Source organism: Antennarius striatus, chromosome 9 (assembly GCF_040054535.1).
Source record: "Antennarius striatus isolate MH-2024 chromosome 9, ASM4005453v1, whole genome shotgun sequence".
Taxonomy (NCBI): Eukaryota; Metazoa; Chordata; class Actinopteri; order Lophiiformes; family Antennariidae; genus Antennarius; species Antennarius striatus.
The window spans coordinates 11,779,241-11,805,240 of NC_090784.1; the positions used below are offsets into that span (position 1 = coordinate 11,779,241).

At 40.8% G+C, this 26,000-nt stretch overlaps 1 protein-coding gene across 7 annotated transcripts; it reads right to left on the reverse strand.

Moving 5' to 3' along the window:
* Positions 1-592: 592 nt before the first annotated feature.
* On the reverse strand, positions 593-25,710 carry phactr4b (phosphatase and actin regulator 4b). 7 transcript variants are annotated; one of them, XM_068323885.1, is made up of 16 exons: positions 25,695-25,710; positions 20,470-20,579; positions 20,058-20,102; positions 14,094-14,258; positions 13,762-13,842; positions 12,828-13,340; positions 10,122-10,451; positions 8,425-8,556; positions 6,354-6,879; positions 5,083-5,381; positions 4,759-4,957; positions 4,517-4,572; positions 4,086-4,147; positions 3,866-4,003; positions 3,092-3,168; positions 594-2,642 (listed from the first exon to the last, which is right to left on the reverse strand). In XM_068323885.1, the coding sequence occupies exons 3-16, from the start codon at positions 20,068-20,070 to the stop codon at positions 2,627-2,629; spliced, it is 2,607 nt and encodes an 868-aa protein (XP_068179986.1). In that variant the 5' UTR covers positions 20,071-20,102; positions 20,470-20,579; positions 25,695-25,710; the 3' UTR covers positions 594-2,626. The 7 variants fall into 7 exon arrangements, with proteins under 7 accessions (XP_068179983.1, XP_068179982.1, XP_068179986.1 ...); XM_068323884.1 differs by lacking the exon at positions 25,695-25,710 and adding an exon at positions 24,642-24,769; XM_068323883.1 differs by lacking the exon at positions 25,695-25,710 and having other exon boundaries at positions 20,470-21,660.
* Positions 25,711-26,000: the final 290 nt, after the last annotated feature.

Consider the following 26,000-nt stretch of genomic DNA (forward strand, 5'->3'; position numbering starts at 1 on the left):
AAAAGGCAGTACCTTTTTTTTTTTTTGAAGTACAGTACTGTACCTGTACTTCCTTGTTTACAGTACCTCGCCTCACTATGCAAGAAGTGGCTGGACTGTACCTCATAGATGTCTCTGATTTCGAATCCACCCGTAAGAATAGATTCCCCGGGATGCCTCACACTGCCAAATGATGAATTTAAGACTTTAAGTGACCTGTGTGTGTGTGTGTTAATTCTGTGGCAGAGGTTCCCTGCTGTCTAAATCCCGCTGTGACGTAACTCAAAGGACAAGGTGCAAAAGAAAATGACTGTCATCACATTCTAGGGTCATTCATTGAAAATGTTCAGATTGCATCTTAGAATTCATACCATTCAGAACACTTGTAATAAAACATGGTGTTAATTTAATGTTAACACCATAGTTAGCATTAAACTACATAAACTATATGTAAAAAATCAGGTTTTATCTAAAATTTTGATATAAAACGTTTTCTTTTTTTGTGTGAAGCAGTGGAGATGCTATGCTGAATGGGAAGAAAATTGAAAGGAAACTCAGTAAACATTTTATTAATTCTGGACAATCTTTCATTATATTTTTCGTTTGAATCATCATCCAATAGGCGCCGTGTGCAGCAGCTTGATGTGTGTTGGAGGTCTTAATGATTTGTTAAATCTAATTTCTATTTGTATTTTACAATTTAAAAGATATATACAATTTTCGTCAGGCGAAGCTGTTTAAATCAATCTACTGGACTTTAAGAAAGTTTCTTGAAAGTTTCTTCAAGAAACTTTCTTGTGGATTGATATAAACAGCTTTGGATAACCAAGACCTGGATAACTGAGAACCTACACAAGTAATTTTTGTCAATGTTGGTCTTTATTCTCCCGTTGCAACAATACAACTTTTTCACTTACATCACCTTATAACGTTTCGCCTCGGTTAACTAAATATCCTGCATTAAACCGAATAGATGTAGAATCATAATATTGAATACTATGATTCTCGATTTCATTTCGCTCAATCCATCCAAGCCCATCAGATTTAGAGAATCACATTACCAACTGTACCACCAGGTGTCTCTGTCGCCCCATTATTGTAATTCAGAACTCCAAAGTAAAAATGTCCCAAAAAATCTCCAGACACAATCTGTAGATAAGGTCTGTTGATTTTAGAGCAGTAGCACAGAATCGCGCAGATTATTCGAGAAGTTGTAAGCTTTTTAATTAGTTTCAGATTTGACAAATTAAACCTGTCAGTTCAAACAATTGCACATTCAATTAAAAGTTAACAAATGTACGCATTCATATTCCTATTTTAGAACATTTTATCATATTCTGAGTTTAAAAAAATATCAACCTATGATACTTTATATTTAAAATCTCTTTTCAACTGAAAGGAAGACAAGATATACACAAACATCAGTTAACTTATGACCTTCACACAGCATAGAGAACCCTGCAAGCTACAACTGGCCAAACAATACAAGATAAAACATTTCCGCAACTTCAAAAGGCTTCAGCCAAAATGACTCCCTGTTGACCGTTTATTCATTTTCTACTTTTTGGATAATTCCCTGATCTACGCTCAAAATATGTCTTACATTTAACTCGTTAGTATTAACACATCTAGCATGACCTTAATTAAAGTGGCTACAGAATGCATTGCATGTTTGATCATTAAAAGGAAGTACAAAAAGATTAACATATAGATGAAAAGAAACTGTCCAGACCCAGTGACCCTGGACTCTGTATTGGCTCATGCAGTAGATTGCAGAAATTAGTGACATGAAAACCAGTATCCTATAATCCTTTAGGGATTGGTTACATTTCCTTGGCACACATAACAACAACAACAACAAAAAAACAGCCTCCCAACTTTCACCATTTTTCTACCTCTAGACACTTTAACTGCCACCTTACGTCACAACCATAAATACAAGTAAGCCAAAAAAAGGCTCAAATAAAACCTGTCACTATTCATGTGATCAAAATTACAATATAAAATATCTTGTGAATTACAGAATGTTTTATAATTATATGTTTCCAAGTTTCATACTAAGGTGTAACAATTTCAGTCTGTACACAATTTATAGAAAACATATATAATATCCCAGAGATGCCAAATTCTATAACAGAATACCTTCATCCTCTAGCTCACTCTCACCACAACCACTTGTCTCTTATCTATTATTACTGTGTGGAATATACAGTAGGTTATTGTTGTAATTATTATTACTGTTATTTTATGTTATTACATTAATAAGATGAATTCCATACAGGAAAGAAGAAAAAAGGCAACACAGAATGAGTCCACATTAAAGGTTATAACTAGATCCCTGACGGGTACCATACAACAGCTGACTGAGAGTAGCCCTCTTTTACTTTACTACTTCATTGGCACGTGGTTCCCCCATCTCCTGGGAGAAATACAGCACGTTGTCGTCACCGCCACCTCAGTTTAGTGAAAGCATTGTAGTGGGAAGCTGATGGACGGCAAGTGAGAAGCATTCTTGCTCTGAGTCAGTTTCCAGCTTTTCCTGATACATTACATTTGACACACACAAAAAGGTCATCTGTCTGCATAGGGAGCAGCATCCAGCCACTGAGAGCTTAAGTGCTTCATTATCCTTGAAGAGGAAGGACACCTAAGGCCGATGAAACCTAAAGGAAGCAAAGAAAGTGCGTAAGACTCAAAAAGCATTTCATGTTAATTATATCTGCATTTTTTTTACTAAGTCATGTATTACATTTGCACAATGTAATTACAATTCTATAAATTTTATTAAATTCAAAATACATTCATACACAAGTACTGGGAGGAACACAGCATTAAGCACAGCACTAAATCACAGCACTAAATCACAGCATTAGCACTTCGTGTTTCAAGTGTGAAGTGTGGTTTCTTATTGAGAAACAATAACAGGAAAAACACTGTCATTGTCGCCACATTTAAGACTGACAGCCATCAAATGTCAAAAATATGCCTGAAGTAATGTTTTTTCAGTGGCATTAAACTCCCTTCTCTGTTACTATGGTAACAAAGCACCACCTAGTCAGTCCTAGACATATAAACAATCAGAGTGTGAAGATTCAACGGATAAAAGTTATACCTTGTGTAGATTCTGCTTTCTTCATGAACCTCCATTTCAGTGCTTTTATAATCATTGAGCTCCTTCCGAATGGCCGCCTGTACAAAACAACAGGAGAGAGAGATTGTAAGCTAAAATTTGAATGCTAAGCTACAGTGCCTTGTGAAAGTATTGGCCCCCCACAAGAACTTTTTGACATTTTGCCACCTTTCAGGCTTCAAACTTAAAGATAACAAACTGAAAATATTTTTCAAGAATCCACAACATGGGAGACACAATCGTGAAGTGGAACCAAATTTATACAACATTTTATATTGTGTTTACAAATAAAAAACTGAAAAGTAGGATGTGCAAAAATACTGGCCCCCTGTTCTCTCAGCTCAGCCGACTGACTCCAGAAGTTCTTTGATAACTTCTGAATGATCCAATGTTTACCTAAATGACAGCAATGACAGAGTGCACCTGTGTGTCATTTGCTCACATTTGCACATCCTACTTTTCAGTTTTTTATTTGTAAACACAATTTAAATGTTGAATAAATTTGGTTCCACTTCACGATTGTGTCTCACATGTTGTTGATTCTTGAAAAATATTTTCAGTTTGTTATCTATAAGTTTGAAGTCTGAAATGTGGCAAAATGTCAAAGAAGTTCTTGTGGGGGGCCAATACTTTCGCAAGGCACTGTAAATATTCAACTTGATACTCAAGAAACATGAAAGACAATACAGGAGAATGGTTGGCTCCTTTAATTGGGTTCTGTAAGTGCTAGTAGGAGAGGAAAAACTGAGTGAAGACCTTGTCAGCAGGAGTCAACTTGGTCCACGGCTTGTCTGCTCGTCGATCATAGTCTTGAGCATCTGTGACTTCAACATACTCATGGAACCGCAGAATTTTTCTTGCTTGCAGTTCTGCGACTGTTGGTCTTTGACTCAGCTATGATAAAGATTTATGTCAGTTTATCATTCTGTAGATAAATCAAAACACGCAGATGTCTGTTGTGGATGTGCTGCCTCACCTTCCTGGTAAGTCTTCGCTTAATTTCTCTGACTTCAGCCTGTCTGTCAGCCTGATTTTTGGCTGAAATATAAGAAAGAAAAAGATGAAAAAAATATCAGAACTTTATTTAGATTCTCTGTGAAAGCAGGCTTAAGGAGCCCAAAAGACTAAAAGTAGTTTCCAAAATTAGACATCTGAAGAGTGATTCATGATTGAAGTCAATCCTTACTATTACTGTATGCATAAGATGTGATTGTTCATGTGACTTTAGGCAAAATAAGGCACAGACAAATTATTAGTCAGACTTGGTGTTTGCTGAAAGCCCACGAAAATAAAGATGCAAAATAAAACCGTGGTTTTTTTGTGAAACCATTAAAAACTCTACTAGTTAACTAAAAAACTCATTACTAGTTAACTAATGTGATAAGGAAATAAAGACTGGACACTGACGCTGAAGGATGTTCCTCTGCTCAAGCTCCTCAGCGGTGGGCCTCTGGCTTAGTCGCCTAAAATGGAAAAAAGACAAGAGGACTATTTTTATAGTCTCATCACTTAGTTCTATCATTCGAATAGAAAGTAGGTCAAATATCTAATAAACAATTTACCAATTTCTTTCAGAAATGCAAATTAACTATTGTCCCTTTAAAGAGCACAAATGATTAAAGTGTACGTATGATGATGTCTGTCTTTACCTCGTGAGTGCAGTGCCGATTTGTGTGCGGATGGCCTCCCACTGCTCCCTGCTCTGCCAGGTGAGGCCTGTCTGTCCTAGAGGCTGCTCCTCTCTTCTGCCCCTATCCTGGCTGATCCGATCTCTGTCTGAGGCACAAGGACGGCTGCTCAGCTTCAGAGCCAGGGTGTCTTTCCTCTTAACCCTGGCAGCCAATGCACCTGAACATGAGCCAAGCAGAGATACGGTCACATATAAAGCTGGGTAACACTCAAATGAAATTCTTGACATTAAACATGATGAATAAAATTGCAATTTTTTTTTCATCAAATACAGTATGTTTTACTCTGTGGGGGCTCATCATCCTCATCTTCATCAGATTCTTCGTCTTTATAAAGTACAGGGCCATCTGAGTCGCTGTCCTCGCCATGCAAGTCATTGTCTCCTCCCTCATCCTCTCCCTCCTCGTTTTCTTCTTCCTCAATGCTGTTGCCTCCTGGTCCGACACAAACACCGGCATCACCAACCAAGCATCTTCGACTCCGTGGCTCCAGCTCTGGTTGGGGGATCTCCCCATCATACTCCTCTACTTCTTCATCATCTTCCTCCTCTTCATCTTCTTCCTCTGAGTAATCATCTTCAGAGCTGGTGAAAATAGACAAGAATTATGGATTCAAAAAAGCCAAATGCAGTTTGTTGGCTTTTAAGTGATGAATTCAGAAGTAGCCTTTGTACTTGAGCAACAAGTAAACATTATAAAAATTTCTGTATTCGACTTCTTACTTAAGGTAAAGAATACACTCAACTAGGTTTATAGTAATCATGGCTGTTTCAGCTATAAATGGGATGAAGTACAAAGTGTGCAACGCTTAAAAATTGTGCACGGAACAGACAGAAATGAAGATGGTGATGTAACCCGCTTGCCACATTTTTAAATTATTATGTTTTCCTCACTGTGTAGTTTGCTATTGGCTGGGACTTCATGTCATAAATGAAAGTTTAATGTATAGATGCAATATTAAAACGGAAGAAAATACAGTCATGGCAAATACAGAAACAAGCCATCACACATTTGTAGTGAGTCATAAGATTTAAAATTTACTTAACTTTATTAAACCCCACTGGGGAGATTCTTTACACTTTTTACAGTACACGCACGCACACGCACACACGCACACACACACGGTCTATTAGTATGTAATTAGTGGAGGGATGGCAAAGTGATGTAGTCATATAGCAACGTCATGTGAGCAGCTTGTGGGGTTTGGTGCCTTTCTCATGGGCACTTCAGCAGTGCTCAGGAGTTGAACAGGCATCTCTCCAGCTACCAGTTCACAATCCATACCAATACTTTGAAACAGCCAATTCTTTGTGGACTGAACTGCTGCTGCCCCCACATAAGTGATGTGATATCACAATTGTCAGCTACAATCGCGTTTTAGCATACTGTATTCAAGATACTTGTGACTGTGGAAGTTGATCAACCCATGCAGCATTTGCATTTGCAGGTTTACACTTTCAAAGAGTGGACTGTATGTTTCGGCAGGCGAATGCAGTGTCTGGGTGCACTTCTAGAGTTACAAAATTAATGTCATCATTATGCATTCAAAAACTCACAGTTTTAATGGCTGGATACTGACAGGGAGGGGACGACCCCGATCTCCTTGGAAGTCTGGAGGGGTTTCAAAAAGCAGCGTATGGGCACGCTGTGATCCATCCGGGTGCGGCTGGGCCGGGCCTGGGCTGGATAGGGCTCGCTGGATCATGATATGGAGCGGCACAGGAGCAGGACGTTGAGGTGTCTCATTCGTGGGGCTTGGTGGGTCAAATAGCATCGGTATGGGTTGGGGCAGTGGATGGGGGTAGGTGTGCTGATGGTGGAGGTGGTGGGTTTTAATGTGCTGACGGGGAGGAGAGGGTGGTATGTGTGTTGGTAAGGGAGGGGAGGAAGGAGGGGGAGGCAGCTGAAAGCACACTTTGCTGTGATCATTTGGGGGGGCTGGTTTGGGGTTTATGAGATGGCTTGACAATGAAGAGTCCTCCGTACTGCGTTTGGTGACGGGCGTGGTCCTCTTCGGAGGCATCGGTGGAGAGGGTTTGGCCGGCACAATACTGGTGCCGCCACTGGCATGAGTGAAGTCACCTGCAAACGGAAATGATAGACCCACATGAGAAAGATACAGCTTAGGCCTCTGGGTGCTAACAAATTTTTATTTTCCACCTAGTTCGCCGATGTGACATGTATGTATATGCATCAGCTCTATATGTATGATATGCCCAACATGGCAGAAATACACAGACCGAATATACAGTAGAAGTGTGGGATTGGATATCTGACTGAACATCACTACATACATCGTCTCATATCACAGGAGTATGATTAAATGAATGCATACACTGCCCTAATTAACCAGTGTGCAGCATGAGCACTGGTTCACAGAGGCTTTGTTCACCCTGCAGGAAAAACTAACCAAAAGCTGATTATTTTCTGCTCACCCGTGACTCAGATGTGCTATTTCACAACAGTGTGAACAGCACAAATTACATGGACTACAGTATTATATTTTCTAACCTGATTTGGACCCCTTTTATATTTGGTCCTAAATCAGATTCGTATCTGATTTCTGTATGGCTACAGTGTGAACAGTCACTTCAGAATTCATGTTGATTTTCTCTCACTGGCCATACCCATGTTAGTGTTTTGACAGCAATGGTGAATACAGTCAAATGGGAAGGAAAATAACAACTTGGGGGTGCCGGATTGTTTTACATTGCTTAGATTATGTTTTAACCTTCTTACCATTGTCCAAAAAAGCTGATGGCCCATCACTACACTAGAATTAACAAAATGCAAAAAAGCGGAAAAAATAATGCTCGCAAAAAGTATTCCAATTTTGGGAACAAACTGGCAATAACCTTTTCCTAATCTGTCACATTAATAACTTTTAACAGTGCAAGCAAAAAGATTTGAGAGAACCACAAATACAAAATAAATTGTGTCCCTGCAGAGTGAACATAGCCAACAATAAATATACATGAAGCCTACATGCTTTTGCACAACCCTTCACATTATAAAGGTGCAACCAAATATTGTTTTAAGTGCAAGAAGCTCATAAACGGCACAAATGCAAAGCCAGTTATTACATGCACATCTGTACATTTATGATAGAATGTTAAAAGTGTGCTTCAAAGATGCATCCAAGTTAAAAGCCATAGGCAGTGCTCCTAACGCAAAAGAAGCAATCGGTGATGCTAGACTTCATAAACATGAAGTAGACTAGACTGATAATTCAGATTAGTCTACTGCAGTTCAAGCCCTTTTGCCGCTGCATTGTTGTCTCCACCCATCGTCCATACATCACAATTGAGCAGAGGCTGTGTAGAGCAGTGACATAAACGTCATTTGATGCATTGCAGGCCACAGCTGGAACAGAATACAGGCTCCCCTCTTCCTCATGCCAAACACAGCATTAAAACCATTCTACCGGTCACTTGAACAGAGGAACATATTTTCAGCTCATTATGTACCACATCCAAAGAAGAGCAGTCAAGGCCAGTCAAGTTAAAAGGATAGAGGGAAATATATTGGCAGCTAAAAAGGACACAACGTGATCAAGAATGCGGATGCTGCAGGGATATCCTGGACAAGGCATCCTGGCAACAGAGACACCATGGGACATCCTTTTACCTGACCGCAGGCCTCCAGCCCGCCGACACAGGTAGACGGGCAGCGATAGGTACACATCGTAGTCGCACTCTCGCTTCCAGCAGGACCAGTAGAGCGGAAGCTGAGCGTTCTCTCCCCCCTGCAGGGCAGAGACTGACAGGGAGGAGACGGAGGCCTTCAGCTGGACTGTAATAAATGTAGGTACATGGTGCTGCTGTTCTATGTTCTAGTAGAGACAGTGTGTGCTGTGTGGGAGTGGTGTTTTTGACCAACTTCCTCATGATTCTGTTACTTAAAAGATCAACCACACTCTTCCTTGCAAAATGGAAAAATCCCACATCAGCTTAAATGTGATCACTTGGAAAGTTTTGATTAGGAGACTGATACCAGATTCATGTCTGTCAAGTATGAAGCTTCAAATACAAAGATTATGTTAGTCCAGCAAATGAAACCAAATCATTTGGTGCGGTCCAATCGTCACTTAAAACATTTAACAGCTCTTCTTACCACAGCAGCTCTCATTTGTTCTATGCATTAAAAAGTAAAACTAAGCTGTCTCCAGGCTGCATCGTCAAACATAACAAAGATATGAGATGGAAGTAAAGTAACTTTTGCCAAAATGTCAAAAAGTCAATTTAAAAGTTAACGTTTCATAACTTCATATATTGACTGGATGTTTTTTTTCCAATTCACAGATAACCAGGACAACAACAAGCCTGTCAGATGGTGTGGAGTTTTGAGTGGGATTGATTGTGACAGCAGTTTGCAGACTGGTTCCTTTTTCACAGAGAGGGCTGTGAAAGTAACTTTAAGCAGTGATGTGATCTCAGCATAAGTTAAAAGTCCCCCCAAAAAAGAGCCCTACTTTACACTACGCTATCTGAAGCTGACAGGTTGTGAATGTGACCTTTCTCCAACATCATTAGGTAAATCTAAAAAGGTTAATTCATGTTTTAGCCATTGACCTAAAAAGTTGATGCTCATCAGTATGCTCGTATTACTACAAAAAACACAGCAAGAAAAGACTGCTATGAGGTTGAATTTACTTAAGGTAGTAAAAAAGTAATGATGTGGCTTAGATGTGGAGGCCAGTGCACACAAATCAAGACCGATATCTACTGGAGCGAGCATTGCCTGGTTGCGTCTTCTGTTCTCTCCAACAGATGGCATGCAAAAGTGTCTTTTGGTAGGTCATCTGGGGCAATGTCCAGTTATCCAAATGGGTAACGGACAATATCATAACCTACAAACTCTGCATAATTAAACATTGATGATAGAACTAATGGCATTGCAAATGACCAAAAATCATCAGGTCTGTTGACAAAATATAGTTAATCAAACTGTCAACCATCATTGCTACACAGCAGCAACAAGAACCCCATTCCCTTCAGTCTGTAAATCACTGGAGTAAAGCTACAGCTGCAGTAGGCCAGCCGTAATATGTAATTAGCTGAGGAAAAACTTCTGAAGTTGTTTAGATAGCAGCATTGCCATCAGAGTATGTGTGTGTGTTGGCATGTGTGTGGCTTTGACATCATCCGTGTACCGATTCACAAATGTAAGTGTTATACTTGCCAGGGGGAAACCAAATGCAAACTGAACAGACATCTGAGTGTACAGTATGTCTGTGCCTGTTGATGTGGAGTGAACTGTATGTGATCATGTTGATTCCCTCCATCACTTGTTAACAGAAAAAGCCACTATTCAGGAGAACTTACCCAGCATGGCAGCATTGCTCCTGTTCACAGGCTTGGGTGGAGGCAGAGGGGGCTGCTTGGTGCCCTGAGATGTGGAGCTTAGAGCCACAGATGACTGCTGAGCGGACGCACCCACTGAAGAGACGGACCGGATGGGTTTACACACCACAGTCGAGGAGGTAGAGGGAGAGGGGTACTGCGTTGTGGGGTGGTTGGATGTTGTATGGTGTTGGCCTTTGTTTACAGGGTCAGGGGGGGAGGTCACCAGCCATTTTGGAGGCACAACAGACTGTTTAGATGGCAGAGGTTCACACAGGGCTTCCTGGTCTGAGACAAAATAGCTGTCTGACTCTGAAAACACGATACAATTCAGAAATGTTACAAGACAATTACAATATTATACATGGCGGACATTTCGAAACTGCTTTTATTTCAAGTGATAAATTATAAAATATCTTTTTTCAAGATTTAAAATAGACATCGTCTGCTGCTTCACCAATCTAGGCACTCTCTCTCATCACACTTGTTTGGGAATTGCAATATCTAGGGATCAGCTCAAAGACAGAGTCGGCAGCTGCAATTACTAACAAAAGCTCAACTCCCTACACACACCCCACCCCTTAGCAGCCCCCACAATTCCGCTTCCACACCATTCCTCAAAAGGTGTAGTTCTATTTATTTTCAGACAATCTTTTATCACTGACAGGGATCATGCAACCAAAGAGAAAAGAAGGAAGTGAGCAAGAAGAACAGCGAGGAGGGAGAGACAGAGAGGGAGAGAAAGGAGGACAGAAAGCAAGATATGTGACAAAGATAGAAACAGTGTGGGAGAGGAAGAAAAAAGCAGCATCGGAGAAAGAAAGAAAAAATGGAAAACACCAGGTGAGGAGAAAGGAGACAAACAAAACTGCAAAAAAAAATTTTAAAAATCTGGTGACCAGCAAATCTGCTGATAATCTTTTTTCGGACAGTAGTGCTGTATTGGCTTCTTTACTTTTGTGTATAGGTACCCAACAGAACCAAAATAAAAGAGGTTCATGTTTCAGATACTGTTTGGATAACAGATCAACTGGAATCTAAAAACATTCAGACACCAATTCTCAAAGTACCATTTTTCAGTAAAAACAATTTGTTGTCACCTCACCAACTATCACAAAAAGTGACAGATAGCATTAAAAGGGAAATAATGGGTACAATGATTGTGCTAAATTTATCAGTAGAGGAGAAGAGAGGACAAACTATTTCCACGTGTTCCTGAATAAGAAGTGAAGCTGGAGCAGAGCCCCTGGGAGCCCACAAGAGCCTGTCTAAAAGTGGGGGCACCTAAGAGAAATGACAGCAAGACGAAGTGAAAAGAAACACATCTACTAACGAATCACCTGTCCATCAGACCCTCATCACACATGTCTGATCGACATCAAGATGTGAAGAAACACTTTATCTAGAACTTTCTCACAGTGAGAAAAACAAACATGAAGGGCTGCTACGTTGCAAGGACATTTACGTTGACTACACAACGAAGTAGATCAACATAGAACACGTAAACACCCTTTGGTATTTACGTTCCTCCCTCATGAATCTTAGGTCCTGCTCCCAAGTGTGCTGAAAATGAAATTATACCCTCTACCCAATAAAGTGTAGGAATTCTTCAGACATAATAAAATGGTGCTCTCCATGATGTGTGAAAAGGAAGAGTTATTTTAATTGACCCCAATGCTGCAACAATTTTGTGAAACCAATATCACCAACAATCTTATGTGATCTCTAGTGTTGCCGTTTGTGTGTCGGACTGGACAGAATGAGTCATCTTGTCCTCAACAAAACATTTTGCTCATCACAGTTGTTCTAAAATGGTATTAACAAAGCTGACAGGCAGCTGAGTCCACTGCTACTCAGATAAGTATCTGAGTTAACTATTAGAGTGCTGGTAGTTTAATGGCATTCGTGTCCAGACATCTACTGAAAATTAGCTCCTGTGTGATCGCTCACATTATCCGGCTGTCATGATGCTAAATGAGTCGCATGCATTGTTGACAAGCTCTCCAACCGACATCAAGTTCATCAATCCAAAGTCAAACTTCAATGGAATTTGTAATGCAGAGTGTACAACTGATTTTTAATAAACTTTGTCAGAAGCAATAAGTGAGCAGTCAGGGATGAAGGGACAGGTAGCGAATAAGGAGAGAGAGAGAGAACAATGTGCACCGCAGCATTTAATCTGATTCTCACACTCTTTAATTGATCTGATATTTGCACTCTAGATGTCGTGAAATGAAATTTAGGTGGGGGGGTCAGGGTCAGGGTGCATGCCACAAACCCTGTCTAGCCAGCTCAGTTTTTGGACCAAGGCATATATAAATTACTATATTCTGTCATGCCTAGAGCAGATGCTATTGGCTAAAACATCACCCCTGTCCATCCATTTTTATGCTGTAAATAGTTTGTTAATGTAATGTTTGTTTAAGAATAGCAGGGTGCGTGCAGATAACCTTCTACATGTGAAAAAAATAGAGGAACATTTCATATTAAAAATAGCAATAACCATTAAATGATAGCCAACACTATCTGTAGCAATCAATGCCAGAAAATAATCAGTAGCTGACAATGAGTTAAAATGTCAATTGCAGCCAGACAAACATGCGTTACGAAAAAAGCTTTTCGTAACGCATGGTGGATGCTGGTGGATGATCTCAGATAGCTGGGGGAAAAATACCAGGAGAGATTCACCTCTGCAGGCCCGTCCTTCCTCAGCAGATGCATGTCGGGCAAGTGTGGGTTTCCAGTCTGCGTCTACAGGCCGACTCCTCCTCCCATCCTCTGATGGGGCTTTCTGCAGCCAAGGCCTCTTCTGCCCATCTTCTGGGTGAAGTTGAGGTCCTCGTCTTCCCTCCTCCATCTGGCCCTGCCAGATTGTGGTGGGCTTCCACTCAGCTTCAGCAAGTGCACGTGATCCAGTTCCTCCCCCCTTCCACCCCTCTTCAAACAGTCCCATGGCTCTGGAGCTCAAAGCTCCCCGCCGTTCCCCATCTGAGGGGGAGCGGACCTTGCGGTCATCTGGCTGGGGGAGCCAGGTTGGGTTGATCCTGAAGTCAGACTCTAAGGGGGGTTTGCTCTGGTTGCATGGGCTCCTGCTGCTCCTGTTGCCACTGATGACTCCTCCACCACTTCCAACCCCAGTGCTCACAGGCAGCATGTGGCCGTTCTTCACACAGGGTTCCTTTAAATTTTGAGCATCAGAATCTGCATTTGGAACAGTTGTAAATTTGACAAAGTCATTGGTGAACACACAACTAGTCCTGTAGGAAGAGTCTGTATTTGTTGGTGTGGCGATGGGGCAGCTGCAGGTTTAATAAGTCAGCTTCAGCAACAGAAGGGACTATATTACAGCCACACACACCCCTCTCAAAATTATTTTGCTACTGGGCAAAAATTTGTTCCTTGATGCCTCAGCTCTGGTCATTTTAAAAAGAGATTAAATTACTTTGAAAAACAGTGAAGTGACGGTAACTTTACCCCATTTTACATTTCAGACACCCACTAGAGGACGACTGATGACTTCAATATGCTGTCTGTGTGTGGCTGTGATAGCTTCAGGATCAATGCTGTCATATAGAAGCAGTGTCTGTTAGTGAGATCAGATGAATCATGAAAGCACTCCTACCATTGTCTGGATCCTCCTTCAGCACTCCCTGCTCTATAAGCTCCTGTCGCGTACGTCTCGTTGACATCTTCCTCTCCAGCTCTGCCACAGACAACAGAAATTCCATTACACACAAATCTTTTTTTATCAAGAGCCTCACAAGGAACATGAGTTACCTCTAGCATACTCATGACTACACAAATTCAGTTATCAGGTTTGTTAATACTATTATTTTGTTGTGGGTACACTGAGAACAGACCAAAAGGAATAAGCACATAAAGTCATGCATATGACCAATGAGGAAGGAGGGAGGTTCACTCACGCTACAATCACAATGAGGCCACATTACGTACCTTCTGACGTTTCCGTGAATTTGTCGCTGCTTTTCTTCTTCCGCCACTTCCACGGCTTGAAAATCTTTCCAAGAGTAGAGAACTTGCCCTTGCGCTTTTGGGTGCAGTCCCCCATGCTGCCACCCTCTCCCACCATTGTGCTGTGGTGCTGCTCAGCTTCATCATCTAGAATAAAAGCTGTAATTTGATAGCTGTCCAAAAGCTTTTGTTTAGAACAACTTACAACAAGGCAGTCAGAGACTGCAACATCCTGCAACATCCCTGAATTCAAAATTTACCCTGGCCTACTTTCATAGGTCAGGGTCATTTAATAAAAGACCCATGATCCAACATATAACTGGTGCATTCTATTTGTCATGAGGTTTCAGAGATAAAAAGGTATAAAAGGTATTAAAAAAAGGTATAAAAAATTGAAAATTTGACCCTGACCTAGTTTTTCAAGGTCAAGGTTGTGATCTAATTTTCATCCCATTGCCTCCTTGAAAATAAGGTATTTTGTTTTGTCTTTCCATCTTATCCAGTTTCTGAGATATGTGCAAAATATTAGGATAGAAAATATCTGAGGATAGATCAAAGCTAGTGCTTTGATCCATGTGAAGACCATAGATCAAAGCTAGTGCTTTGATCCATGTGAAGACCATAGATCAAAGCTAGTGCTTTGATCCATGTAAGACCATAGATCAAAGCACGGTCATACACTGGCCTTCTCCCTCATATCTTATCCGGTTTCTGAGAGTACAAAAGTTGAAGTTTGACCTTGACCTAGTTTTCTCAAGGTCAAGGCCATTATCTCATTTTCATCCCCTTTGCCGCCCGAGTAATGTGCTTTTTGTTTCATCTTTCCATTTGCAATGGTTGTGAAGATATTTGGTGGACGGATGGACAGGCAGACGAATACACAAACACTGACAATTATAATACATCACCGCTTTGCGGGTTGTAAAAAACACACAGGACCATCAGAGAGGACTATCCTACTCTGAACTCTAGCTTTGATGGTTATGGCCATTTGTATCTTAAGCTGTTAGTTCTGGGCAACTGTTGTGTCTCAGCAGCTTGATGCTGAGCAGCCATGGATTCCTCCACTTAGCCGCAGTTAACAAGAGGTCTGACGCAGACATTTGACTCAAATCTTTCATTATCAAGTGCTCACACCTCATGAAATGTTTAGCTCTCACTGCTTCGACAAGGGATACCAGCTCTAACACTGATGGAGAGTAGAGAGGAGAGTAGCAGCAGAGAAGTCAGTCACAGCACATACAGTCGAACAATCAAGATGTGAATGCCATCAACTCTCAAAGTACTTAATTTAATGGCTTCTTGCCATAATGGTAAGTACTGTAGGTCAAGTGATTGACACACAACAGGGCAATGAGCTCAGAGAGCTTCAAATATTAGCTGTTTCAAGAAGATGTCAGTGGAGAGAAATATGTCTGTCAAAACCTACAGCCTTACATACAGGATGTCTCAAAATAACAACGCTTTGTAGTCTGGTTCCCGAAACAATATTCTCTCCTAAAATATCCAAAGTACTAATGACATGTCCCTAGCAATCCAACAAAAAGAGTAACAAGATAATTACTAACACTAATTCTTTTCGTTGGGGTGCTGGTGATAGGGGTGCTGTCACCAGCACCCCTGGAGCTGGCAGGGTTTCAGTATCCTGCAGAGGGACATTTGTGTGGTAAATGGTTGCCGGCACAGGAAAATTGTTGTTGCGGATGAAGGACAGAATTCTTAATCAATACTCCACATGTCTACTGCAGTACTGATGCAGGGTAGGATTTGACACAGATGCTTTCAAAGCCTGGTTATGTTATTGTTAATATCACTACATACTGAGCAATGCAATTTCAACAAGTAGACACCAGTTACCAGGAACAGAGGTATTAAGTGTCCAGCTTCCATGGTGGCGAGATGTAAAACAGCATTCCATTTGGAAGCAGGGAGGATTGTCATGTATTGTATATCCCAACAGAGAACGACACAAAGCAAATCTAGATTTTGGATATTATAGCTGAAAGGTTATAGGTTCAAGGGACATGTCTGCACCATGTAAATCCATCTTATTTCAGCAATTAAAAAAACCAAGGATCCAGACTAGCTGCTATGACATCCAGAAGAAGCATGGATGTCAAACAGTAGATCGTGATGTCAGGAGCCTCTGACTACATATAGTTAAAGCAGGGTGAGGCGGGGTAAGAGCTGCCTTCTCCAGGCCTACACAATCCAAAACGATGACCGTATAGGGACTCCAACAAAAAGATTTCAATCCAACAGGAAAATCCCAAAAAGTTTTTAAAAAATAGGTTCAGTACATCCAAATCAAGACAAGAATCGAGTTCAAGGGAGCTATGGAATCCATTCAACATAAATTTTCCCTCATACTAAGAAAAACTCTCCAAAATGTCACTGTTTTAACTGCAGTGAGAAAAAGTCTGGTGTGTGATGGCACTCCAGCTGTGTGGTCTGGGAACGAGAGTAAAGGGTAAAAAAGAGCAGAACATAGAGAGAAAGAATACAGGAGTTGGGGGCTGGAAACACAAGGAGGAAACGACACTCCACCCTGATTCTGTGAGTGAGAACAAAGACAACCTCTTCCCGTTGCACTCAATAACAGTCCACTGTATCGCTAAAGGAAACACACAGTGATGCAATACACACAACAGTGACAGGAAACAAACTAATCTTCTGGCTGATATAGATGATGATATAAACAAATTTCCATGTAAGACAAGGCTAGAATCTGAAATGGTACAGTCATGCCCTACAATCAGGGAACCCTGCCAAGATAAGGCATACCAGTCAGGAAACATGGGGGTGTGTGACGTTGTTTGAGTGTGAGTGTGTGAGTTGGTGTGTGTGTGTATGTATACACATGTGTTTCTAAGAAGTACCCCAATCTTCAAGCCACACTACCCTACATTTCATACGTCTCCCAAAGAGGCCTGATTTTCCTCTAACCTCATGATTCAATTAGTCACGGTAGGCCTGGTCAGATGAACATGTGGTCAAAGGGGATCGTTGTTTGGAAAAAGCCTTCAGCCAACCTGATAACTTACATAACAAACACCCTTAGATGGGGTGCAGTGGTTGGGAAATACTACAATCCTTGTTACCACTAATTCTTGTCAGGCTAGATTATTAATATAATCTTCTTAAATGACAGCTCAAAAGATGTTATAATCACCCTGTGTGCTTGTGGAATCTTGCATACCCAAAAATCAGGCTGCAATTTGAAACCTAATTGTGAAAGCCAAAAAGACAATTTATAGCTGAGCCCTAAGTCTAACATAAGAAAATATGTCTACACAACAGATGCACAGGTCTAAACAGCAGCTGGGACTAATCCAGTGCCAAAGGAACAAAACTGAGCAAAGTCAATCATACAAACTCCAACCATTATCTCTCCTCTGTGTTTTCATTCATTGAAAAACTACAGAACATTAAGTTGATGTTGCATGTGTTGCTATTGACAAACGATATTGAGCAGTAGTTGCTTGAGTGAGACATGAAACTCACCATCATAGCTGTGTTGTTGTGGGTGCTGAGATGAAGTCTCCACATGAAGGCTCTGTCCCATGATCCAGCCCCAGAGGGGCTCCTACCTGCTGTGCCTCAGAGACACCAACACTCCTCTACATAGATCAACAGCTACGCCCGCTCTCATAGGTCCCAAGTCCTCTGGTCTCCACGATCTCAGTTCTTTTCTTGATTTTTGTTGCTCTTGTCTTGACCTTCCTCTTAACCGTTCAGTTCAGTGCTGCCCCCATCCTTCCCTCTCACACTATCCTTAAGACCTGCCCTCCCTTCAGTAGTTGGACTCCCTCTACCCCTCCCTCCTTGGCTCATGGCACAGGTCAGCATTCGCTGAAAGATGCCTACCATTCCTGGGAGAAGAACGAGTTTTGTATGTTGTGGTTGCAGTGTGCGAATCACACAATTAATGTACAATATAATGTATGTCAAGTTGTTACAGTGGGTATCAAGAGAAAAATGACTAAACCAGACTAAATACCAACCCAACACATAAAACTGACATCTAAAATCTCAGCTAAGCTCTGAAGGCAGGTAGTTGCATGACACACTGGTGTCAGTATTTCCACTGCAATGCTGAGATAACTGAACAGAGAACAGTCATACAGACACTGGCTACATCAGCCAGCAGAAAATTAGGTATGTGTGTAAACTAACAAGCAAAAATCTGAGCAGACTGATGACGTATGGAGCAGGGAGCATAAGACAAATGGTAATACTGTTAATCCTCTGTCAGGAGATATGTTAAATACTGCATCATGAGCAATAGAAAACAGCATAATTACAGCTGCTACTATGAGAGTGAACTTGTTAAAGAAGGAGTGACTCCTTGCAAGACAATCTACCAAAGAGGAGGATGTGTTTATCACACCTATGCCACCGTTTCTAAAATTAAGTTGACACTACTTTTCAGAAGGTGTTTATCATGCTGCTCATCTCTCTTGAGGCACCATTTCAATAGATCCCATAGTCTCTTATCACAATTTGAATAGTTGTAGAGGCATTAGCATGCCTTTGAAACATGTTTGCCAAGTATTGCTGCCACGTTTGCGCTATAACATGGACGCAATAGCAAAAAAAGATTGTATGCCAGACAGAACAGGGCGAACGGACTGATCTCTGAATTGGTACTCTCATTCCTTCTGAGGTTTGTGCGTCTTTAGCCTAGTCCTATGGTACTCAGAGGAATCCAGAGAATTAAAGCTGTGTCACCATGCATGGACAGATCACAGTTTTAAGAGTTTGGCTGCTTCTTGAGCTGTTTCTAAAGATGGAGAGCTGGAGTGTGTGACGGCGCTCCTTTTCTTTCTTTGTGCCCCACATACAGCCTCTACAACGGGCCGGCCTCCAAAAAAGCCGAGCCAATCCACATGAGCGCAGAACCTGTTGGCCTGACCTGGATAACAGACTGGGCCAGGCAACTTCAGCAGGCAAGCAGACCGAAGCAGGTACACACATACAGCCAAGTCCAACACGCCCTGTGAATGGTGCCATAAAGTTCTGTGTTCCTACTGCCAATCTCATTCTTAGTGGCAATTTTTAAAATATTGTCATGTGGTACATGTTTTTATGTAAGGACATGTTTTAACCACTTATCTGCTGTCCACTGCTTGCTCAACAGGAAGTTAAAAACGTAACTGAATATGAGCATCAAAGGGAATGAAGAGAGTAAAGACAACAATAGTTCAGAACATGTGGTCATTGGCTTCCCAGACAACAGTTGCATAGTACAACCAGAACTACCTCAATGCTAGCGACAGAGCTAGCCTGGTTTTGTTAGCTGAGCATACTGCAAACACTGGAAACAGATGGAAACAAGATGGTCCCAACAATGTTAAACTGTTCCTGTAATAGAAATCAAACACTTGTGTTTTATAATGAAGACAACTATGCATGCCTTTTGTTATGAAGTAGTCAAAGAAATATTAGTCAACAGGGATCACATGGGTTATCATACATTTTTAACTTTGTTTAAAAAGGGGAACTGTTACCAAGAGTCACAGGTGGTAGTGAAATTAGTACAACCAGAACAATTCCTCCTTTTGCTGTACAGTGTTGGGTTTAGAAGGGAGGGAAAGCTCAATATCGCAACTACTGATACAGATGTGCGCGTGCACACACACACACACACACACACCCCCACACACACACACACACACACACACACACACACACACACACACACACACACACACAACCAGAGAAGACCCTGAAAAGACAAGTTCTGGAGGGAAACTGATCCTTGACCAGGCCGTGTGGTTTACTTTAGAAGATGTAATCCTGGATCTGAGATTGGCTCAGAAAAAAGCAGAAACTAGACAGGCTCCATAAACACAGGGAATTCACCATGAGATGATTGCACCCACAGCTTTCTTCACAGCATTAACACTGCACTTAACTAACCATAGTGGCTAACTTAGTACTCACCACGATTTTCCATTACAGAGTTTGAGGCACACCAATCGATGATTCCTGAAAAACAACAGTTTGGTATTAAAATCCATTTCAGACATGAGGCAACCCATCAAGTTAAACCAGTGAAGTAAAAGCAATGGTTTGATTTCCCTTCAAATGGAGGCCTTGGATCTTAAAGAGGAGATTAGTCCAAAATGTTTCCTTAAAAGCCCTGAAGAATGTTCTCATTATTAAATATCTGAAAGATCTGCTCAGACCTGAGCACTTTCAAGTCCTTCACTTAAAAATCTAATTAAATGTACTTCCTTCCTTCAGCTAGTTCCATTAAAAGACTGAAGATAAGACACTAATGACTTTAGGATATGAGTGACTTTAGCATCAGTAATTTTGGATTTGTCAAAATCTAAAAAAAGTTTATACGTACACTACTGAAAGTCATGGATGGGATGGTGGTGGTCGAGGTCCTCAGCTGCTGAGCAGTATTATTTCAGGTCTCCAGCATGCTAATGATGGCAGTATCACCCATCTTACCCCCTCAGACAAAGAAAACCAAAGATCATAAATACAAAGTCGTGAAGGTGCATGCATCACCACTACAAGGAATACTAAGACCCAGAGAGGGTCCAATAAGCAGCACCTACAGTTTTATGACCCACATTTAGGAATGTACTGTTGATGGAACAAACTACAAAATAAAATTAATGCCTAAAACATCGCATGAAGACAAGCTTTGTAACCGTTATCAGTCTCTATCCATCACTGCAAAGGCGCCATTTTACATACTGTGCTTCAGGGATAAAACACGATTTTTAGTTCAGCACTCACGCAGTACCTGAAGCCGCAGCACTGTGTATAGGTGTCAGAGCCACGGGAACAACATGTTGCTATTTATTTTTAGCGTAGCCAACATGAGCTGATCTATTAGAACCATGCTGTCTTTGGAGGATAGTAAAAAGCAGACAAAAAGACAAAAAATAGCCTTTAAAACAGACAAAAGGTCCAGAGTGTCTAAAGACACAAAACTGCAGCAGAACATTATCTAAGAAGACAATGTTACAAAACTGGATGACTGCAGCACAAACTGGTTTCTGTTATGTCACCCATATGGTGGTGTTAAAATTTCACAGAACACAATCAGCCTCTAGGACCACTGGTTCCAACAGGGCCTTGTTATCACACATTAAAAAAAAATCAAATTGCTGTCTCTAAAATATTTATGACGGATAATTCTGGCTGACTGAGCTAGTTAAAAAATCTTAAAAAACAAATAAGCTTTACAATTTTAGAAATGTTGAATAAAAACATCAGTAAAAGATCCCTGATTAGAAGTCAGCAAAGACAACTGACTGTTTTTGCAGTTCAGGTTTGTAAAAAGTGAAAATTGTATGCCTTTCTTTGTTATACATTAGAAGAAACTAAATTATCTGTTGGTTGGAAAAAGTATATCTATGGGTCAAAGGCATAGAAGGTATTTTTTCACTGCAGGGGCAATCAAATAAATTCAAGAAGAAAAATAGAATTTGAAGAGCTTACCTTGCCTTACCAGATTAATTGATATTAAAAATAATCATTATTTGCAAACACTCCTGCCTGAAACTGTTATTTGAAAATATTTTCTGGTTCCATATTCATGAATGAGAGAATACACTTTCATTCTTCATTCTAATGTAGAGTGGTTCAAGGAGATTCCTATGTGCATTTGCCAGTTATATTATTTTGTTTTTATTTAAAAAAACAAAAAAAACAAAATAAGCAGCACCTACATTTTTAGATTTTGAAAAGAAAATGTAAAAGAAAAGTCATTGCCTGCAGTCAAACCTAAAAGCATTGCTACAATCTGAACTTCAAATTGTGCTTATTTTTTATAAAATTACTCAGTACTTTGGAGGTCACAGCTTTAGTGGATATAAATAAAAAGAAGCACAAACATCTTTTTAAATAAGAAACTAAAAGCAAAACATGTGAATAAAATGCTTGTTGTACGAATTTCAGTCGGTGAAAACAGTACACGACTCAAACCCCAAACCTTAGGTTTCACCACTATATCTTTTAGCTCCTCTCAATGAATTCCAGAGCCAAGTGATCCTCCTGATTGTCTAAGAAGGATCATCTTACCTTCCAGTAAAATACCTGTCTACTGTGATGACAATACTGTTAATGTAATTGATGATCAATGTTAAGCTATTAGGCACAAATTAGACGTGTAGACTCAGGAAGTAGTTGCCCACTAATACAAAGATATTATTGTGTTGGACTTCTCTGTTCCTCTTCCAAGCCAGTTTAGTGGCAGCTTCAAATGTGAACTTCTCTAACAAAACAAGAAGTCTGAGAAATGCCACCCAAACAAACATAAAATAGTCAATAGTACAGCCGGTGGGTATACAATTTAGTCATTTTCTTGCATTCATACATACACAAAAACCAAACAGAGAACCCGAGCACTACTGAGGAGGAATATCTCTGGTGTTTTTAGGTAGGAGCAGATTTGAGGCTGTGACAGGTAGAGACATAATTTGTGAGCATTATGGTTTTCTGTTTGCATAACAAAGTCATGTATCACTGCACGCCAGGTACAGCAATGACAGTCCACAAAAAAAAATAAAGTGGCATGAGCAAATAAAATTCCGGTCAAGTATTACTGATTCACTGCAACTGTCACACTGACAGCCGTTCTCAGAACATATCCATAAAAAAGCGATGATGATGGCCCACTTCCTTTCTGAGTTCTTAACCCTCTCCTTGCTCACAGTATATCGTTTTGGAAGTGCTGAATCTCTTGAAAACAGGCAAGTCTTCTGCAAGTCAACATCATTTAAGATATTTTGCTGAAACCTCTCACAGCCACAGTAATTTCACAATGATCAGTAAACAGATTGAAGAGGACATGAGGCACACAACTAATTTATGACACAAACACTGGCTGATAAATATTCCAACAGGGGTGAATAAATTAGTCAAAATACTACCCCGCCACATTAATCACTACTCACACTATAATTTTGTCTACTAATCTATATAATCAGAATCAACCACCTTTTCTGGAAACATTATATCAAACCTGCATCCTCTTCTTCATGGATGATAGGTTTACCCCAGAAGAACAGCTGAGATTACACCCTCCAGTTTCCGTCCCACAGGAAAAGAAGCCATCAATCAGGTATGTGGAAGTAGCTGTTAAAGATGGACAAGAAGTCACAACTATATCATCTTCTATGGAGCACACACACCCCAAATACCGCACTCTTCTCTCAGTGATTCAATTACGAAGGGAGTGGAAACGACAGCAGCTGGTGGAGTTATACCTTCTTTAAATAGCAGTGTGTTCAAAAAATGCTAAATCCAAGGAGGGAACTCGTATACCCCATCAACACATTTGTCTAATTGTGACATCCTAACAAACTACTCACTTTACAACTGATCAAGCAAAGCCTCAGTCAAGTGGAGAAAACTGAAGCATACTCACAGTCTACAAGACAAATGTGAAGAAACAAAAGTCCGAGAAAATCAGTATAACCCTTGTAGTCTCTGAGCCTGGGCCCTTTCTGCAGTCTGCGTCCGATCAGCAGTTTCCACACACCTCTCCAAACTGGATGGACGAGGGTGTCTGTTCCTAATCCGGGCCAGGTGAGCGTCACCACCAAGCCTGCCCCAGAAAAGCATCACTCACCACAGGGACCGATGGCCCACTTTGTAAGGAACTAAACTGTTCCTTGCCTTTGCTAAACTTCTATTTGATGGTGTGAATCAACCTGCTTACATTCTACACTGCAGGACACCATCACTTGGCATCAAGCGTCTTCCTATGCTATGGTTCTTCATACAACCAACTGCTTCTCGCTTTAGCTGACGCCTGAAGAAGAGTGAGGGCAGAGGAGAGACATTTAGCTTAGAGTGCGAGAGGAATCTCAGTCATATACCACACTAATCTGTGGTCTAACCCAATCAATCATACCCAGCTGACATCTTAAACATCTTGGTTTCCTCTTAACAGTCCATTACAGCAATGAGGCCTTCCAGTAGGAAGTGGAAAGAGCTCAAAGAGAAGACATGAGGCAGCATTTTTTTCTGGGAAGAATGCATTAACTTCGGGATAACGCCAACATCAGATGAAACCAGAGCAAAAGGCATGTTACTGTAACTGGATTAAATGGGGACATTTATAAATTGGTGACATTCTAAATATATACAATACACATTAATGCAATAGTAAACACACACACACACACACACACACACACACACACACACACACACACACATTTATCTCTTCTGACAGTAACTGCCTTACCCTATTTTTCGAACTGAAACTTATCTGAAATACTGTAACGTTGTGTTACTTCAATATTTCATGTCCCAGATGGAAAAAAATAGACCTTCTTCTTGGTCAATAATAGAACGAAAAAATATAATTTAAAAAAAGATTTGGTAGGCTACCTTCTCCCCAATTAGCGACTGGAAAAATGTACTAGCAGGTGTAACACGTCTTCCATCTTTGCCGGAACAACCGTGTTCTAATTAGATGCTGATTTCTAGTTGTACTGCCGTGATTAGATTAATACTTTGAATGTTTCTTTCATGATGCAAATTTTAAATTACCTGAGAGGTTTACGCGGTCTATCCTCTGAAATGCATCAAAAATAAAACAGACGTAAATCCCCGCAGCAAGAGAAAAAGTGTCCCTGTTTCTATACCAAACTGCGTGCCTGCGTTAGCGGATCTCGCGCCAGTGAACTCGAGATGCTGACGAGTGAAAGGCTCGAGCCATCCGCCGCAGCTACGACAACTTCCGGATACCGCTTTCAAAATAAAGTTAAAGAAAAATAGCATCAATTGATGAGTTTTGAGATTAATTGCACAAAAATACAAATAAATTCTACGACATCTAAGGTGAAAAGTTATGAGTGTAACTTTCATGATATCGTAGCATGATATCGTATGTGCCTTCTTTCCGCAGGCACATGAAGATATAGATTGAAGCAAAATCCATTTGTCCACCTGTTAAGCGTGATATGGAGACACCGTTTCCATAATTAGGATAAATATTACTTTTAATCGGGATTTTGTGTGATCACATTCTCACAATATGTGGCTACAATCGATATTGACCATTTTCAGATTAATTAACATTATTCTAATGTCTGCAGACAAAGACAAAAGGCGTCTGCGGGAATGTATGCATCGGCACGCATCGTGTTGAAATTACGCGGTGCACATGAAGGTTCAGCCCACTGACCGTCATCCGAATCCACATTTGGGCACGTACATATTCGGAACATCTCACGCATCCTTTGTTGTGCATGGACGACTGTGCAGAAAATGGAGTTTCAGAAGGTGAAACGGCGTCAGTGAGTTCAGTTACAGTGAAGGACTAAAACATTACCCTTTAAGACTCAGGTAATGCATAAAACTAGAATGTTTCCACCGGAACTGTTTCAAACATGCAATTTGTCAGTGCTACCGGCTACCGTTGTATCGACGAAGTTGGATCCAACTTCAGTTGATGGCTACAAAGAAATCTTCCCACAAAACTTAACCGCTGAGGCTTTCTTGCTCTCCAAGAAACACAGACTTCACATTAGACGTGTCAACCTCTTCCTCTGTATCTCTCATTAAAACCAGTCTAAAAGAGCGAATGTGTCACTTCCATACCTCACTTTCTCCTCTTCCAGATGCAGATCCCAACACTTTACGCACCGGAAACTGTCCTGAGCATAATGTAGCCGCAAGAGGACACAAGCCAGTGTCTTATTGTGCCGGTCCCAAGCCCGGATAAATACAGAGGGTTGCGTCAGGAAGGGCATCCGGCGTAAAACTTTTGCCAAATCAAATATGCGAATCAAACCTATGACTTCCATACCGGATCGGTCGAGGCCCGGGTTAACAACGACCGCCATCGGCGCTGTTGACCTACAGGGCGCCGGTGGAAATTGGATTACTGTTGGTCGAAGAAGGAGA